Genomic DNA, 18,639 nt, shown 5'->3' with positions numbered 1-18,639 from the left:
AGGGCAGTCCCACATAGAGCACAGAGCAGGAATCAAATCTGGATGTCACCAATGCATGACCAATGTATGACTGATATCAGATCCAACTTTTCCAAACAGGGTTGTAGCTGCATACCAATCATAGCTGGTAGAAGACACACCCTCACACTGCCTCCACTTGTGTCTCCCAAGGATAGCGTCAGATCCAGGATTATGACCTCCTTAAACTATTACCTTAGATACCACGGGGGACAGAATGGATCCCTGCGGCACGCCACAGGCCAAATGCCAAGGAGTGAAGCAAGCATCCCCTGCCAAAACCTTCTGAGTACAACCCTCCAGATAAGACTGGAGCCACCATATAACTGTGCCCCCAAATCTCAGCCCTGAGAGGTGACCCAGAAGGATACCATAGCCGATGGTATCAAAAGCTGCTGAGAGCTCCAGGAGAATCAACACACTCCCTCTGTCTATCTCCCAGGTTTGGTCATCTACCAAGACAGTTTTACAAGCCAGACTGGAAAGGATCTGAATAATCATGTGCATTTGTAATAAATTATGAAATACTGTATTAATTGGGGGGGGGGCTGAAAGAGCTCCAATTGCCCACAAAAGAATTCTCACTTCACCCACTTCAGTGTTACTCTTTGATGTTTGTGTGTCAGATAACATTTTAGAAGCCAGAGAGGGAAGTGTCTTTTTTAGAATTGTGGGGTGGGGGGGGGGAGAGAATAAAACGATGTAGGTTCAGTATCCTGTACAGCATCTTACTGTTTCACCCATGACTATCAGGAAAAATTGTGCAAATAAAATATATGTAAACTTGCTTCATTTACATAATGCATACAAGTTGCAGAGTTCAGCTTTTCATTGCAAAGAAATTTAACAATGCAGAATACATACACTTCTGTACTATAAAGGGCTGTATGTTTACTGCCACATGGCACACAGCACACCCTATAGAATTTTCATAGGCAGAAGGCAAGCACTGACTGCAAGGCCAGTTCCTCTCCATGATTGAGAATCCTGGCTCTCAATCATAGAGTGGAATTCTCCCCATGTTCACAGTGCTTGCCTCTGCAGACAAGTGCTGAATGTGGGAATATTCCCACAGTGGTCAGAGAGCGCATCAGCACAGCTAGCTGGAATGCTTCTTGGTTTCTCACACGCTGATTGTATCCTGGAATAATAATTTTATTCATTCATTCATTCATTCATTCGATTTATATACCACCCTTCCGAAATGGCTCAGGGAGGTTTACAATTAAAAACAGAAAACATTAAAACCAATAACAATTAAAACAGAAATATAAATATGAACACCAATTAAAAACATCTTAAAAAACAATTAAACTATCAGAACAATTAAAACCCTGAAAACCAGGTTAACATTAAAAATAATTAAAACTAATTAAAAACCCTGAAAGGCCAGGCCAAACAGATGGGTTTTAAGGGCTCTCTTGAAGGTCAGTAAAGAATTAATATTGTGAATTTCTGCTGGGAGTGCATTCCACAGCCCGGGAGCAGCTACGGAGAAGGCCCGCCTCTGAGTCGCCACCAAACGAACCGGTGGTAACTGGAGACAGACCTCCTCAGATGACCTTAACGTGCGGTGGGGATCATGTACAAGAAGGCGCTCGCTAAGATATCTCGGACCCAAGCCATTCAGGGATTTAAAGGTAATAACCAGCACTTTGTATTTTGCCTGGAAACATATCGGCAGCCAGTGTAACTGTTTCAAATCAGGCATAATATGGTCTCTCCGGGTTGCCCCAGAGACCATTCTGGCTGCCGCATTCTGAACTAAATGAAGTTTCCGGACTACGTACAAAGGCAGCCCCATGTAGAGCGCATTGTAATAGTCGAATCGGGAGGTTACCAGCTGATGCACCACTGTTTTGAGGTCATCCTCTTCATGGAATGGGCGCAGCTGTTGAATCAGCCAAAGCTGATAGAAATTACTCCTGGCCATGGCCTCCACCTGAGATACCAGGGTGAGGCCTGGGTCCAGGAGTACACCCAAGCTGTGTACCTGCTCCTTCTGGGGGAGTGTAACCCCATCCAGCACAGGAAGATCTAACTCACCCCTCAGATTGTGAGCCCCCACAATTAGCACCACCATCTTGCTTGGATTCAGCTTCAATTTGTTATCCCTTATCCAGCCCATTGCTGCCTGTAGGCAGGCATTTAGAGAATGAGTGCCATTTCATGAACATGAAAAGGAGAAGTAGATTTGGGTGTCATCAGCATACTGATAACACCCAGCACCAAACCTCCTGATGACCTCATCCAGCAGTTTCATGTAGATTTTAAAAAGCATTGGTGACAGAATGGAGCCCTGAGGGACTCCATATAACAGCTCCAGTTTTGAGGAGCAACTGTCACCAAGCTCCACCATCTGGAATCTACCCGAGAGATAGGAACGGAAACACTGCAAGGCAGTGCCCCCTATCTGCAACTCCCCCAGGCGATCCAGAAGGATAGCATGGTCAATGGTATCAAACGCAGCCGAGAGATCCAGAAGAATCAGCAGAGTCACACTCCCTCTGTCGATTCCCGGGTAAAGGTCATCTATCAGGCCGACCAAAGCTGTCTCAACCGCACAGCCAGCTCTAAAGCCAGCTTGAAATGGGTCTAGATAATCATTTTCCTCCAAGACTGCCTGGAGCTGGTTGGCCACCACCCTCTCAATCACTTTGCCCAACCAAGGGAGATTGGAGATTGGCCTGTAACTGTCCATTGCTAAGGGGTCCAAGGAAGGCTTCTTTAAGAGTGGTCTAACCATTGCCTCCTTCAGACAGGGGGGCACCCTACCTTCCTTCAGCAATGCATTTATGATATTAACTAGGCCACCTCCAACAATCTCCCTGCTACAGAGAAGCAGCCAAGTTGGGCAAGGATCCAGAGAACAGGTGGTAGGCCGCACCGCCCCAAGCAGTTTGTCCACATCCTCAGGAATCACAGATTGAAACTGATCCAATATAATACTGCAAGAGGGATTGCTGGACACCTCCTCCATAGACCTTGCAGAGATAGTGGAGTCCAAGTCGGCCCAAATACAGGAGATCTTATTGGCAAAGAACCCATTGAAGGCATCACAGCAGAGCAACTCTGGGGACTGATTGGAAGTAGAAGGAGCAGAAACCAATATCCTCACAACCCGGGATAGCTCTGCTGAGCGTGAACCTGCAGCTGCAATGCACGCAGACCAGAATCTCTTTTTCACTGTGTGCACTGCCACTGCAAAAGCCTTCAAATGGGTCACATGCTAAATCCTGTCAGATTCGAACCAAGTTCTCCTCCACTTGTGCTCTAGTCGCCTACCCAAACGCTTCAGCCCCCGCAGCTCCTCAGTATATCAAGGGGCCATTTTTGCAGCAGGTTGGAAGGGACACTTAGGAGCAATAATGTCTACTGCCCTGTTGAGTTCCCTGTTCCAGGTTCCCACCAGGGCATCGACAGAATCACCGGCCACACCAACGTCAAAATCCTCCAAGGCCTTTTGAAATCCCACTGGGTCCAGCAGCCTTTTTGGACGGACCATTCTAATAGGTCCATCACCCCTGCAGGGGTGGATTGCGGCTGTGAGACCAACCTTAACCAGGTAGTGGTCCGTCCATGACAATGGGAAACCATTGGATCCCCCACCCATGGAACACCCCCCTGATCTGAACAAAAGACCAAATCAAGTGCATGGCCAGCAACATGAGTTGGTTCAGAAACTAATTGGGATAGGCCCATAGTTGTCATGGCCGCTATGAACTCCTGAGCCGCACCAGACAAGCCAGCCCCAAAGTGGATATTGAAGTCCCCCAGCACCAAAAGTCTAGGACACTCTAACACCAACTCCGCGACCAGCTCTGTCAGCTCAGTTAGGGAGTCAGTTGGGCAGCGGGGTGGACGGTACACCAACAGAATCCCCAATCTATCCCTAGTTCCCAGCCTCAAAAATATGCACTCAATATAAGTCAACTGTCTCACAGGGGCCCTGGTAAGGGAAATGGTATTCTTATGGACCACAGCCACCCCCCCACCCTGCTCCACGACAGAGTAACCTGGTGGGAGAAGCTGAGCCCACACTGGACCACTTGCCTCCCCCAACCAGGTCTCAGTTATACATGCCAGGTCAGCTCCCTCATCCACGATCAAATCGTGGATGATTTCGGTCTTATTCCGAACTGACCTGGCATTGCAGAGGAGCAAGGCCAGACTCTGTGTGTCATTGGAGCTGCTCCCTGAGGCCTGAGAGTTGACAGAGCAGTTGGAAGTGGAAACAGTTACTAAATTACTGATTTCCCTTCCCCTGTAATGGCCAGCTGCTCTGTCAGCGCCGATTCTTCCATTCCCCGCCGCTACAGTAATAGCTGTCCCCGAACTGCCAGGCACACCCCCAGCACCATCCCACTCAAGAGAGCCCAAACACATCTCTGCAAAAGGCCTGGCCCAACCCAACCCCCCAGCCCTCAGTCCCACCCCCGAAGGCCCAGCCCCAAAGGCCGGCCCCCTTTGGCGGCTGGCTTCAGCGGCTGCCTACAGGCGGCCTGATGGCTACGCCTTTGGTGAGCCTCCTTGCTTTTAAGCTTGCAAGCCCCAGAAGCCACTCCTCTCACAAGCAGCTCCCAGGACAGGCAGCAGGTGGTACAGCTCAGCAATCTGGGGGGTTGGCAACCAGCCAGCTGGAACTTGGCAGCCGACAAGCAGGCTGCACTCCGTCTGTGCTGGAATGTCCACAGGAGGCAGAGGGGCTAGATGGTGAGTCCCAGCAAGGCAGATAGAATGGCCCTGCTCCCCCTGTTGCCTTCCCATTTCCTGTTATTAGGGTTAACATTGCCAGGTCAATCAAAGATTGCATGCCACTTTGCTGTAAAACAATAACCAATCCCCTGGCATAGTATAACAGTAGATGGAGATGGAGATGGCCATCCAGACAAATATATATAAGCATGAGGGACAAATATTCAAATTTGCAATGACCGTCATCATAAACACACTAACATTGCACTGAGTTGTCAGCAATTTTTATCAAATTTTATAGTTTATTTTTAAATGGATTTTTTTTTTACTGAACAAAACAATCAGGCTACTATAAATCTACTTCTGAATATTCAGGTATTTACATGATAAGGAAGTGCAAAGTGTGCTACACTTTTCAAATAAATATTCAGCAAAAAGAGTTGTACAAGCAAAAATCTGGTAAGCAAGCACTTGCTTGACAATTCTATTCAGTTTCTGTCTTGACATTATTGCTCATAGACACAGCAACACCTACATCAGACAGCCAGCACAAGCAGCTCTTGGCACTGCTGAAACCCCCTAAATCTACCAAACAGGCATTACCAAGGGACCCCTGGCAACAATATGGGCTGCATTGCAGGTGGCTTCATGGGGAGAGGCAAGAGTCTGGAAACCAGATGGAACTCCACTTTGGATTCCACCCTTTTTCTGGGTTTTCCACCTGCAGGCACCTCTGATATAGCCCACAGCATTGCAAAGAGTCTCTTGGCCTTGCCTTTTCAGCAGGTTCTGGAGGCTGCAGCAGCACCAAGAGTTGCTTGCACCAATTCTCACCTTCCACAGGCAACACACTGTCTGTGAACGTATGTTTTTATTATCAGTCCAGATGTAAACAATATGTTTAAAAAAATTGAATTACATTTAAATATGTGTGTACACAAAAGGGTATGCTCAGTAGTAATCAATTCTACAACCAGAAAGGTAGGAAACAACACCAAAAGGTTACAAGTATAACTGATACTGAAGTAACAGAGAGCTAGACACAAAGGAAAGCTCTGGTTAACCATGTACTCACATCTGCATAATGGCCTCTCATATAACAGCGGTTACAATGTTTATTCCAGTAAGTTCTCTCAAGGCACTCTCTAGAGCAGTGTCCAGGCAAACAACAATTTAAACAAAATCGGGCAGGGCAGTTGTTTTGCAGGTGACCCCTCTGTGCACACAGACAACAGGGTGGAATTTTCTGTGAGAGAAATACAGAGGAGAAAAAAAATGTTTAAGGCATTTGTGGAATGCAAACTAAGAGAAAAACACCAAGAAAACCATAGTGAGGTTCCATTGCCAACTATCATTGCCTTGTGAAAGACACATCCCCTTTGGTAGTTATGTCTCTCCTCCATTTGCCACATTAGGCACTCCTGCGTATATTGGCTTCCAGGACCAAGCTGGTGGTATTAATGTGCTCAGTGCCTTGTATTCCCAAATCTTCCCCAGACTATACATGCTCAACGTAGCTATGGTGGGAATACGTAAACCAGGGGATCATGAAAGCATCTGCTATCAAAGCAAGGTTAGCCCCTGTCTGTTACAACAACACACAAGTACTTTTAACATGAACTAGAAGAGTGCTAGAAAGTGTACTAACTCCACATCCTGAAAACAGTTTCTGCCAACTCATTTTTTGAGTGATTAGGGGATGCTTGGTGGAGGTTTCGGGTGTTTTTTTTACAGCAGACCACAAGATTGTTGTTTCCCCCTCCCCACTACATAGGATGTCTGTGTGAAAAACTATGTGATGGTGGCATCAGCAAAGGAGAAGGGCTCCATTATGCAGGAGACAGATTTAGTGCCTCTTTGCTGCTTTTTACAAAATTTGATGGCAGGAAGGAACTCACCACTTGTAGTTCTGTACTACTCAATTGTTTAACAAGGGGATGAAGGACTTTTGGACTCAATAATTCCAACAAGCAATGTGTGGCAAGGTCTAACTCTGACCAGTTATGGTCAGTAATGGGCAAAGAGTTCCACAACAGAGCTTTGCTATAGGTCATCAATGTAACCTTTTTCTGAGAAATGGAATATTGAGTGCCACAGGCAAACAATTCATGGTTAACTACCATATTTTGTTATGTAAACTGCTTTGTGAACTTTTTGTTCAAAATCAATAATAAATATTAACAAAAAACCCCATCAACTTAGAAACAGATTCCTGTTGATAACATTATATTAGCCAAGAATACCACACCAGACTGGACAGATCAACTAGTAGGGCAATTATATATTTTATGGTATGCTAGTATATGATTTTATTATGATAGGCCATTCTGTCAAACTTTAAATGTTTTATTAATAGTTTCTAAATTTTGACACAGTTTATTTTTTGGTGCTTTTGTTATTAGTTATCTCTACGACAAACGTACACAAAAGTGTATACTTACCCGAGTTTGAGAGTGCACCCCAACAAAGCAGAAGAGCCCAAGGTTGGGTTTACCCTGGGCAGTGCTGTGGGGCTGAACACAGCAGGGTCCAATTGGTAGTGGTGAGGACCATTGGCCCCCAGAAGAATGTGTCCTCTGCTTTTCTAACATGGGGAGGGGAGTAGGGATCAGGGGTTCACAGAAAGGTTTGGAGACTTAAAGGGAATCAGTGCAGGTGGGTTGTGAGGAGGGAGGCTACAGTGCCTTTTAGGAGGTTTAGCTTTCCAGAAGCTTCTGCTTCATGGCCAATACAGATATGAGATTACACAAAGGCCATAAAAAACTGTTATACAGGTGAAACTCGGAAAATTAGAATATCGTGCAAAAGTCCATTAATTTCAGTAATGCAAATTAAACGGTGAAACTGATATATGAGATAGACGCATTACATGCAAAGCGAGATAAGTCAAGCCTTAATTTGTTATAATTGTGATGATCATGGTGTACAGCTCATGAAAACCCCAAATCCACAATCTCAGAAAATTAGAATATTACATGGAACCAAGAAGACAAGGATTGAAGAATAGAACAATATCGGACCTCTGAAAAGTATAAGCATGCATATGTATTCAGTACTTGGTTTGGGCCCCTTTTGCAGCAATTACTGCCTCAGTGTGGCGTGGCATGGATGCTATCAGCCTGTGGCACTGATGAGGTATTATGGAAGACCAGGATGCTTCATTAGCGGCCTTCAGCAATTCTGCATTGTTTGGTCTCATGTCTCTCATCCTTCTCTTGGCAATGCCCCATAGATTCTCTATGGGGTCAGGTCAGGCGAGTTTGCTGGCCAATCAAGCACAGTACACTGTATACTTTTCAGAGGTCCGATATTGTTCTATTCTTCAATCCTTGTCTTATTGGTTCCATGTAATATTCTAATTTTCTGAGATTGTGGATTTGGGGTTTTCATGAGCTGTACGCCATGATCATCACAATTATAACAAATTAAGGCTTGACTTATCTCGCTTTGCATGTAATGCATCTGTCTCATATATCAGTTTCACCTTTTAATTTGCATTACTGAAATTAATGGACTTTTGCACGATATTCTAATTTTCCAAGTTTCACCTGTAGAGCCAGATTTTACCCACTACTTCTCAGAACAATGAAGAATGATCTAATTTAGAATAAGTCCATCAACCTTGTTACAGTTACCTTGGTACATGAATCATATATGCCACTATTCAGAGATGAATGTGGGCAGATATTCTGACTGGACTGAGGGCCAAGATGGAGAGAAAATGGTAGAGATTTCAGACTTCTTGCCTGTAATTCAGTGCCTAATTCATGTGACATGAAACTTGCATCCCAGCTGACAGAGATTCAGAACTGATGGTTGATTGTGCCTGTCCTGGATATGGTGTTGAGGCCGATTTTCTTGGTCCTATTCAGCATATTAAGATGACTTTTTGGGGACCATCTTATAGGACTTCGTAACTTCCAGAATGCATATGTGATCAAACCATCATAACTGGTGTTTATGCCCCCTTGGCTATTGAAAGCCTGTTCTAAGAATCTAGATTCATTTCTGGCTCAGATTCATCAATGTCAACTTTAGAAAGAGGTTTGGGAGGCAGGATGTCATGTAGTTCAGGGATGGGGGAGGAATCAATGTTTATTTCACAGCCAGTTTCTGAATTAATAATAAATCATCATCAGCATCTTTGTTAGCCACCCCGTAACAAATTGTTTTCTGGGAGGCTCACAAAACAGCATTAAAACATCAAATAAAAACACATATGAAATCATAGCATAGCATAGCATAGCATAGCACAGCACAGCACAGCATAGCACAGCACAGCACAGCATGCATGCATAAATAAATGTTATACTAAACTATTTAAAACTATTTTTAAAGTCAGCTTTAAAAACCAAATTTAAAAATCAAACTTTAAAATGCCTGAATGAACAAAGAGATCTTTACCTTAGTGCTTCAAATCTTCCAGACAAAGATAACTTACAACTGAGATACAACTAGATGAAACCAAATTTTAGTTGAATGGTTTGGCTTACACCTTCAGCAACACATCGATTTTTCAAGAAATGTTGTGTGAGCACATACAGTAAAGTGGCAGTTAAGAATGCTGAGTTTGCAGGGTTCCGGGGCAAGTGACAGGAAGAGAATGACTGACAGTTGTTACAGATGGAGAGGAGAGCTGGTCTTGTGGTAGCAAGCATGACTTGTCCCCATAGCTAAGCAGGGTCTGCCCTGGTTGCATATGAATGGGAGACTTGATGTGTGAGCACTGCAAGATATTCGCCTCAGGGGATGAAGCCGCTCTGGGAAGAGCAGAAGGTTTCAAGTTCCCTCCCTGGCTTCTCCAAGATAGGGGTGAGAGAGATTCCTGCCTGCAAGCTTGGAGAAGCCGCTGCCAGTCTGTGAAGACAATACTGAGCTAGATAGACCAACGGTCTGTCTCAGTATATGGCAGTTTCCTATGTTCCTATGGATATAAGATGGTTTTATGTATTATCTTGCAAACTCAATCCATGAGGCATAAAGGGCTTGGGTCTACAATCCAAACATTTCTCATTTATCCAACATCTCAGATGTATGCTGTTCAATAAGAAATAGTTCACTATCAACGTGACTATGGGCTGCCCGAATTGACATGCCTGGAAACAGATTGTTCCAATTTCTTGGTTAAGATAGTGGACTTGTGGATCCTGAAACCCGTCCTTGGGCCCGAGTGCTTTACCCACATATTGCCACATGTTGGCATTCTGTAACAGGTGAGGTAATGTCTGATGTGATAGACTCTCTCGGTAACGGTGCTTCTAAAGGTGATGGTATCCCTTAGGAAAGTGCATGTAATGCAGCAGCTGGATTGACAGTTATGTGATCCAGGATTGCTGATTAATCTGAGTAGATTAGGTGGCTGACAGACAGCCTACATTTACAGCCTTTTTCAGATATTCAGAATCTGAAACCAGAGGCAGCTTTCTTTTATTGCCTGGTGACTGGTGAGACAGGAGGGAAGTCTACAACAAATGGGATCCTTTTTTAATTGCGCATATTGGTTTTATGTGTGCAGAGGAGAATCCCTTCCTATATAACATATTCCAATTCTTAACTACAGCTAACATTCCTATCCTGCCTAATACACCTGCATCCCAACAACTTAATTCTTTATCTTTATCACTCAGATTGCATATAATCCAGCCCACATTGGGCTCTGGATCTATATACAGATGGAGTCCTGTTTTGTCCTTCCACACACCTAAGAGTGCATGCAAGCTGCAAAAGGGGGTCATTAGGGGGAATGGGAAGTCTGTGCTCCTTAAGTTGGTTGTGCATCTAGTTCAGAGAGAGGGCTGGAATGAGATGTGGGGTAACACCCAAACCTTTATCCTCAAATTACTTTTATAGGGTGCAAACAGTCCATCAGTAACTGAAGACTCTGGAACCAAGTCAGCCCGCTCAGCTGCCAAACTGGAAACAGGGGAGAAGTTGGCCCACCTCCTCCTCCTCACTTCCCCAAATGGCCCTCCAGCACAGTTAGTTTTGACTACAGCTTTAAAGCCTGAAAACTGCCCAGGAACAATACACAGGCTACTTTAGAGACAAACCAGAATATGGAACTTACCTTTGGGGCAGGACAATTTTTTGACAAATGACCTCGTTTATCACAATTTCTGCAAGTGACATTTTTGTCTGGCATGTAGTATCTGTTGTTACGCCTCACAGTAACATAGTTACCGATCTGTGCCTAAAGAGTCCAATAGAAGATATATCATTAGATGTTTAGAATGTATAGCTTTGCACTCTAGACTTTTGTACCTGTCAAGTCTAGTACACTGACTCTGAACCACCTAGATATTTCTGTAGTAAGTGGTTTTTTGGGTTTTTTTGGCGGGGGGATCACCCATATCCTTGGTATGCCCCCTAGACATAAAATGCTCTCTTGTACACACACACATACACATAAAAAACACAAAAACACACACACACTTACAGATGTTGACAAGCATCCTCTTTATTTATTTTTTAGCTATATCAATGTCAACATAATTTCTTTTAGTTATATCGATTTGCCAGCATAATCAACAAAATATTTGCAAAATGAACCAAAAATTAATTGTGAAGATAATTTATCATAAGAATAGCTTTGCTGGATCAGACCGAAGGCCTATCTAGTCCAGCATCCTGTTTCTCACAGTGGTCACAGATGAGATTGACATGGAGAAATAGATTTGGGTGTCATCAGCATACTGTTAGCACCCTGCACCAAATCTCCTGATGATCTCTCCCAGCAGTTTCATGTAGATGTCAAACAACATCGGAGACAATACGGAGCCCTGAGAGACATCATACGAAAGTTCAGATTTTGAAGAACAACAGTCCCCAAGGGACACCATCTGGAACCTGCCCAAAAGGTTGGAGCGGAACCACTGCAAAGCAGTCCCCCCCCCACTCCCAACCCCCTCAGATGCTCCAGAAGGATACTATGGTTGATAGTATTGAAAGGTGCTGAGAGGTCCAAAAGGACCAGAGTCACACTTCCTCTGTCAATTTCCAATTGGAGATCATCCATCAGGCCAATCAAGGCAGTCTCCATCCAATAGCCTGCCCGAATGCCAGTCTGAAATGGAGCTAGATAATTGGTTTCCTCCAAGACTGTCCGGAGCTGGGAAGCCACAACCCTCTCTATTACCTTGACCAACCACAGAAGGTTGGAGACAGGCCTGTAGTTACCCAACTCTGAGAGATCCAAGGCAGGCTTATTTAGAAGTGGTCTAATAATTACCTCCTTAAGACAAGGATGCATCCTTCCCTCCCTCAGAGAAACATGTATGATCTCTACAAGGCCTCCTACAATAATCCCCCTGCTAGTTATTAAAAGCCATGTCGGGTAAGGGTCAAGAGAACAGGTAGTATGCTGCACCGCTCCAAGCAGCTCGTCCACATCCTGAGGAGCCACAAACTGGAACTGATCCAACCTAACCACACAAGAGGAATTATTGGACATCTTGCCTCTGTGGCTGGAGGTGGCCTATAACCACCAGGCTAGTAGCCTTTGATAGACCTGTCCTCCATGAATTTGTCTAAGCCCCTTTTAAAGCCATCCAGGCTAGTGGCCATCACCACATCCCCTGGCAGATAATTCCAGAGATTAATTATGTGCTGTGTGAAAAAGTACTTCCTTTTGTTGGTCCTAAATTTCCCTTCAGTTTCATGGAATGACCCCTGGTTCTAGTGTTGTGAGAGAGTGAGAAAATTTTATCTGTTCACTCTCTCTACTCCATGCATAATTTTACACACCTCTATCATGTCTCCCCATCGTCACTCTTTTCCAAACTAAAGAGCCTCAGATGCCATAGCCTTGCCTCATAAGGTGCTCCAGGCCCCCGATCATATTGGTTGCTCTTTTCTGCACCTTTCCCAGTTTATATATTAATAACTCATGGAACATATAATCTATTAAAGCAGTTTAATACAGGGCTGCAAGAATAGATTTTAAAACGTACAAGGAAGCCAGTGAAATTGCAAAAGACACAAGCGATTTCACAAATTCATAGGTGTATGTAAATGCCTTAAGTAACTTAAGAGGTTAACTTTAAATCAAGAGGTGAAACGTGAATTCCTTATTTCTTCCTTATTTATTTGGGTGATACAATGTAGTCAATGGCAGTAATGGACACCTACTGTCTTTATAATGCAGAAGACTACAGCTGATAGTGACCATGTTATTCAATTAGAGGAGCACATACTGCGCCAGCTATTTGTGGATAGAGCTAAAGGTCAAATAAATGTGTGCACAGTTGTAAGAGGCAGCTGGTGTGTGAGCTGATGCACAAGAGTAATAAGAAATCTGAGGTAACAAACTATAGACCTCAAACTGTGGAAAATCTGAAACATAAGGATGTATAACAGAAAGCCATTTCTGGAAAAGCAATGAAGAGCAGAATTAAGTTGAGATTACTATTGTAAAATGCTATTGTGACATTTTATAAAGAAAAGTAGTCCTATTTAAATGGCAATGTTTTCCAATCTCTGGAAATTTAGTATTTTTCTAATAGCGACAAAGACAAGGGAATGGCTTCAAATTACTACATTAGTGAAATATCATTTATATAAAAGCTGGTACAAATTTATAGATGATCAGTGATTTTCTGGAATATTTGCTGCAACATAATCAGAGTAGATAGGCCTGCAATACCAGGCTCTTCCAGCCCAAGCAAACTAATACATATGTGCCTTTATGGGAAAACATTTTTATGAAAAAAAGATATTGCCAAAACACAAAAACATAGTTGAAAGGTGTAGGTGAAATTCAAACATAAATCTGAATTCTTAATCTATTTCCCCACCCTTCTTCTAGCAAAATTAAAGAGGTTAGGTAAATCAAATCCATATTTCATTGCAATTTTGCTTTCTGAAGTTTGATCTATAACTGCACTAGAGCTAGATTCAGACCCAAAATTTCTAATCCCCATGTAAGAACAGCTCTGTCATAATTGCTTTTGAAGCAAAGGAGGCTATTAACTGATATACTTCATTATTTGTAAGAAACTGTATATCACAATTTGGTTCTGAAAAATCCAACAGATTATTATATTCATCTGAATTGGTTGGTGAAGGTACACAAACGTGGTTTAGCCATGACCATGCAAACCACCAACTGTGAATACTTCATTAGCATCTACAATGAAGGGCTGGTTCATACTACGACATTCCTCCACAAAATTATGTATGTATTGCATAGGGAAAGATAAGCGTGAACCAGGCTGTATGTGCATTGAGCCAGCAGACATTTCTGCAATGGCGGATGCTGGGGAAAATAATCATTCTGAAGGCTGCTGGTTCAGTATAGTCCAGTTCATAGAAAATTGTCCTCTGCATAGGAGGAAAACCTGTTCTCCAGGCCTGCTTTGGTTGTAAGAGCATGAAAATCAAGGAGAAAAGAAACAGAAAGCAAGGAATTGTTGTGCTTGAATAACATAGAAGTAGAAGCTTGTGTCAGACTTACAGCTGAAGTAGTGATGTGGCCAGGTTTTGGTGCATGAGGGTGGCTGGAAATCAATTTATCCAACTTGTAATGCTAGGTCATAATTTGAACCAAATGCACACGTGTACACCAAGTTCTTCTCTGGCTATTATTATAATTCAATGTGGAGAAGAATTGCCTCCATCCCTTCAATTTCCTCTTTCTTGGCAATAGCAATGTCATTGGCAACAGGGAGAGGAGATCCCTCCCTCCTACAGGCCTCTCTTTCCCTCTCCCTCCCTGATGCTAGGGTTCCCAAGAGATGAAGGGAACCACTGTTGCTACAGCTACCAGGCTGGGTAAATGGGAACAAGGTGGCAGGGCAATGCACATTGGGCAGTTCACTCACAAAAGGCCTTCTATACATTTATGTAGAGTAAGCAAAACTGTCTTTGCAGTTTGGACCAAATCTTTCTACAATGACAAAGTAAAGATTCTTAGCTGAGAGCCTAATGCAAAAAGTGGAGTTCCTATACTGAGTTCATTTATTTCAGTGGCAATGTGTCTTCAATAAAGGGACTTAAAGGATACATACACAGAATTTTACAGATGTCTTCAGATCATTAACAGAAAAACAAAACACTGTGCTTCATTATACTAACTTACCTCTACATCTTTATCACTGACAGTCCAGCCTACTCCACCTTCACCTGTGAAACAGATATTTGAAAACTATTAAAATTGAGCTGCAAATCATAATAAGACCTATATCTCCTTAAAAAGTAACAAACTTCATATTGGGGGGAAACTGAATTGAAAATAATAACTTCAATAATAATACAAGACCAAGTTTTTAGCTTATCCTTTGATCCACCAATCTGCAGCACTGTATTAATGAGCAGAATAGAGTGTGGTTGCAAACTGTGCAGTTGTTTTAACATACTAATTAAAGTAACACCCAACTACTAATGGGTTTCAAGCTGTATTCCAAAGAACCCTGGAGCTTTCCCTGGAGATCCCTGGAAATATCAGGGATTCATCTATGAAGAAGATCAGTAACAGTAGATACTGTAACTTTCTTTGAAGGATAACTTGTTCACCACTACTGATCTTCTTCCACAATGTACAGCTGCAAGGGAGTGATGTAGAGCATCTTCAGTCCATGTGGTGCAAGTGTATGGGCCAATAGTTGTTGGAAGATCGACAGTGACATCCAGCAGGATGTAGTGGTGAGATTCAGATTCCTCAGACTCAGATTCCTGCTTAGCCAAAAAGCTCACTGGTGACCTTGGGCCAGTCACACACACAACCTATCTCACAAGGTTAATGTTAAACATAACTATGTTAAATATATTAAGCTATTAAATTCGCTACTATTTAACTATTTTTATAAGCTCTTGAGAATTATTAATTATAAAAGGAGAAATATAATTTTTTAGCATACACACTTGTGCACACATAAAGAAACCTCCCAACAGGCCTGGTCAGCACATGAGTGTTCACTTTCGAACCCAGACTCTTGCAGTACTTCAGGGTTCTACAGCAAATACATCAATATGGAAAGGGTTCCCTGAAGATAGAAAGTTTGCAAACCACTGCTCTAGTATACTCATTGGCGTTATACTGATGCTGTGCTTAGCACTTGTGCATTTTGGGTTACAACTGAGATGTTTCATAGCCATCTGTACCTACCCTTTGACCCCCACTGACTGCCAGTGCTTTTCTAGTCCCATACTCACTCACTCCCTATTATCATTGCACCATTTGGCAGTTATGACAAAAGTTTCTAACACAGTTGACATGTCAAACAGCACCCGATTCATACTTTAATTTGTCTCACAAACATTTAAAACTCACTACAAAATGTCTTACAGTGAAAAATTTTGTGATCTGCTTTTTAAAATGAATTCAGTTCACTTGCTTTATTTATCCTAATAAATATAGTTGTAAATAATTCAATTAACTCAATGGTATAACAGGTCCTATTATACACAAGAAAACCAAACGTCATGTTGGTTGCATATTCACTTTATGCTCATTTAAATAAGTCACCAGTTTAATGCTTGTAGAGACCTGAACTCTATTTAAAACTAAAACACAAAAAACAAGACTGTCAACAAAATTCACTGTACTAGAATATTTATGCAATGATTTTGCAATCTGTATGAAGAATTCTTGAGAACATCCTTCACTCTAATACAGAACACTGCACATATGGAGTACACCTAATCCTCTTCCCTCAAATGTCATCTGTTGTGCCTTGGGCAAAAATGGATGTGACCGACAGTTTACAGTTATTGCTCCAAAAACCAAGTACCAAGCAACATATTCCACCTGACTGGCTCATTGCACTACATTTCAATGACCAATCAGTGTTACAAAAGGGAGAACTAAGAAAGAAGAGGGCTCAATATCCAGAGGAATGAGGCATTTCAGATTATCTGGTTTCTGACAGCACAATTCCCTGGTTCCTGACTTCTGATGGGGAATTAATTCCTTGGTTTCTTTCTCTTTGCAACTGAAGTGGTCACAATAGCATTTTTTCCGGCTCCCCATAAAGGTGGTTGATACAGGCTAAACTTACCATTGTTTTACCAATCGATTTATATTTTTCTGGAGCATATCCATTATTTCCCAGTGTCTATCAAGGGGCAATTATATTTTGCAAATTGGAGCAATGAGCCACAGACAAATTTCATAGTATGTATGTGAAGGTGCCTTTTGAATGCTCAGGATTCAGTTTGCCTACACTAACAGCAAGATACACGTGTACACTTGCATCAGTGTATGCACATTTTGCATCTCGCTTGCCTTATTAGCAAATCCACTCCTGTGCAAAACATAAACCTTTTCCTTCCAGAGCCAAGTCAACACCACCACTAATTATCAGCATGGTTCCCACTAACGCTAAGTTCCTGTAGGTTTTTGTGTTTAAGATGAATACACAAGCTTTTGTTAAAGAAGCTTCTACTTCAGCCAGAACAGGAAAGCAGCTAGTTCTTAACTATACAGCATGCAAGGCTTCTTACTAAAACAAATACTTTATTCACTTTTTAGTCACACTTGTAACCATTTCGGCCCTAAATATAGCTAAATATTTACCTTTTCTGCCCAATGAGGAGGTATAACCTGAAAAACCAAACTGAAACCAGTTTGTACATCCAAAGTAATTAATCCAATAAAGCACTGTACGATGGAGCAAAGTTAACAGTTTAATTCACACTTAGAAGAAACAAAGGTCTAGAAAAAATACATGTTGGATCTGACAGCATGGCTCATCAATGAAGATAATCAAGACCTTCTGCCCCTCATCTCAAGGGTCAATGCAGTTTCTTTTGTCATGTAGCATGCTTTCCAAATCCATCATCTTTGTCACTTTTCTCTGAGTATCCTCCAATTTGCTTACAACTTCCTTAAAACATGTCAAACTAAACTCTAGATGTGGCACTAGTCAGAAAGTGCTGCTATTTCTTGCAGGTTGCATACCATACATCTGAACTATTTATTATGGAAGTACCAACAGAGTGAATAGATTTGTTAGTACAGTGTTTGCCCTTTTTACAGCTATTTTACATTTTGGGTGGGCGGGGGGAGGATTACTATCTATGACCTTCCCAGCATGACTATGCAGTTATCCCACATTTCATGATCTGCATTTTATTTTGTAACTTTGTTTGATCATTCTTGGAATTAATTTTATGGCTTACAGACCAGTTCTCTAAACTATCAAGTTCATTCCAATCCAAAACCTTATCCTCCAAAGCATTTACAATCAAATTTTACTATTTTACTTATGAGAATGTCATGTGGAACTGTGTCAAAAGCACTGCTAAATTTGATTATGCTGAAGATTATATCTACTGCATTCCCTTTATCCACTAAACCATTTAGCTGAAAAAAGACGGAGATTAGTCTGAATTGGCAGTTCTTGAATTCACACTACATACCAGCAATCAGCCCAAATGTTTGGAGGTTCTAGCAGGGGAGCACAGCTATCGTATACCCTTGACCGAAGAACGGCACACTCTTTCTATCTGGGCTGGTCATCCTCTTCCACCAAGCACACAGCTTCAGAGGGGATGCACATGGAGCGGTGAGGGAGAAAGGGGACACTCGCCTAGCCAGCCAGATCAGCCAAATCAACCTTGGCGATCAATGGGGTGACAGATGTCGCAGCCAGATCACTCTCACATCCACAATCACCCCAAATGTTCCTCCAGACACATTTTACAGAGTAAAAAATCACAAATCAAGGAATTTCACAAGGCATTTATTTGCCCAAGAGGAGTGATTTTTATATCTGTTGTCACTCCAGAAAACATGGTACAGATAGCACATCTAGAGTTCATGATTGTAGAATGGTAAAAACAGGTTGCTTACCTGTAACTGATGATCTGGTAGAGATCCGTCAATATCCATAAGAATGGGTTCTGCGCCTGCGCAGGAGTCACGCGGTAGCCATGCCTGAGCTTGTCGAAGCGCCGAAGCCACGCCCCCACGCTGAGCGTTCTATATAA

At 42.5% G+C, this 18,639-nt stretch overlaps 1 protein-coding gene across 2 annotated transcripts in view; it reads right to left on the bottom strand.

Moving 5' to 3' along the window:
* ZCCHC7 (zinc finger CCHC-type containing 7) overlaps positions 1 to 18,639 on the bottom strand; it is a 215,735-nt gene that overhangs the window by 69,749 nt on the left and 127,347 nt on the right. For both annotated transcript variants that reach the window (XM_053291295.1, XM_053291294.1), the window contains exons 3-5: positions 14,789 to 14,832; positions 10,781 to 10,903; positions 5,789 to 5,959 (exon numbers count right to left, since the gene is read on the bottom strand). In XM_053291295.1, the coding sequence (XP_053147270.1) occupies positions 5,789 to 5,959; positions 10,781 to 10,903; positions 14,789 to 14,832 (338 nt within the window). The remainder of the gene's footprint in view (positions 1 to 5,788; positions 5,960 to 10,780; positions 10,904 to 14,788; positions 14,833 to 18,639) is intronic.

Source organism: Hemicordylus capensis, chromosome 2 (assembly GCF_027244095.1).
Source record: "Hemicordylus capensis ecotype Gifberg chromosome 2, rHemCap1.1.pri, whole genome shotgun sequence".
Classification (NCBI taxonomy): Eukaryota; Metazoa; Chordata; class Lepidosauria; order Squamata; family Cordylidae; genus Hemicordylus; species Hemicordylus capensis.
The sequence above is the reverse complement of the archived record's forward strand: the minus strand, read 5'-3'. Positions and strand labels throughout refer to the sequence as shown.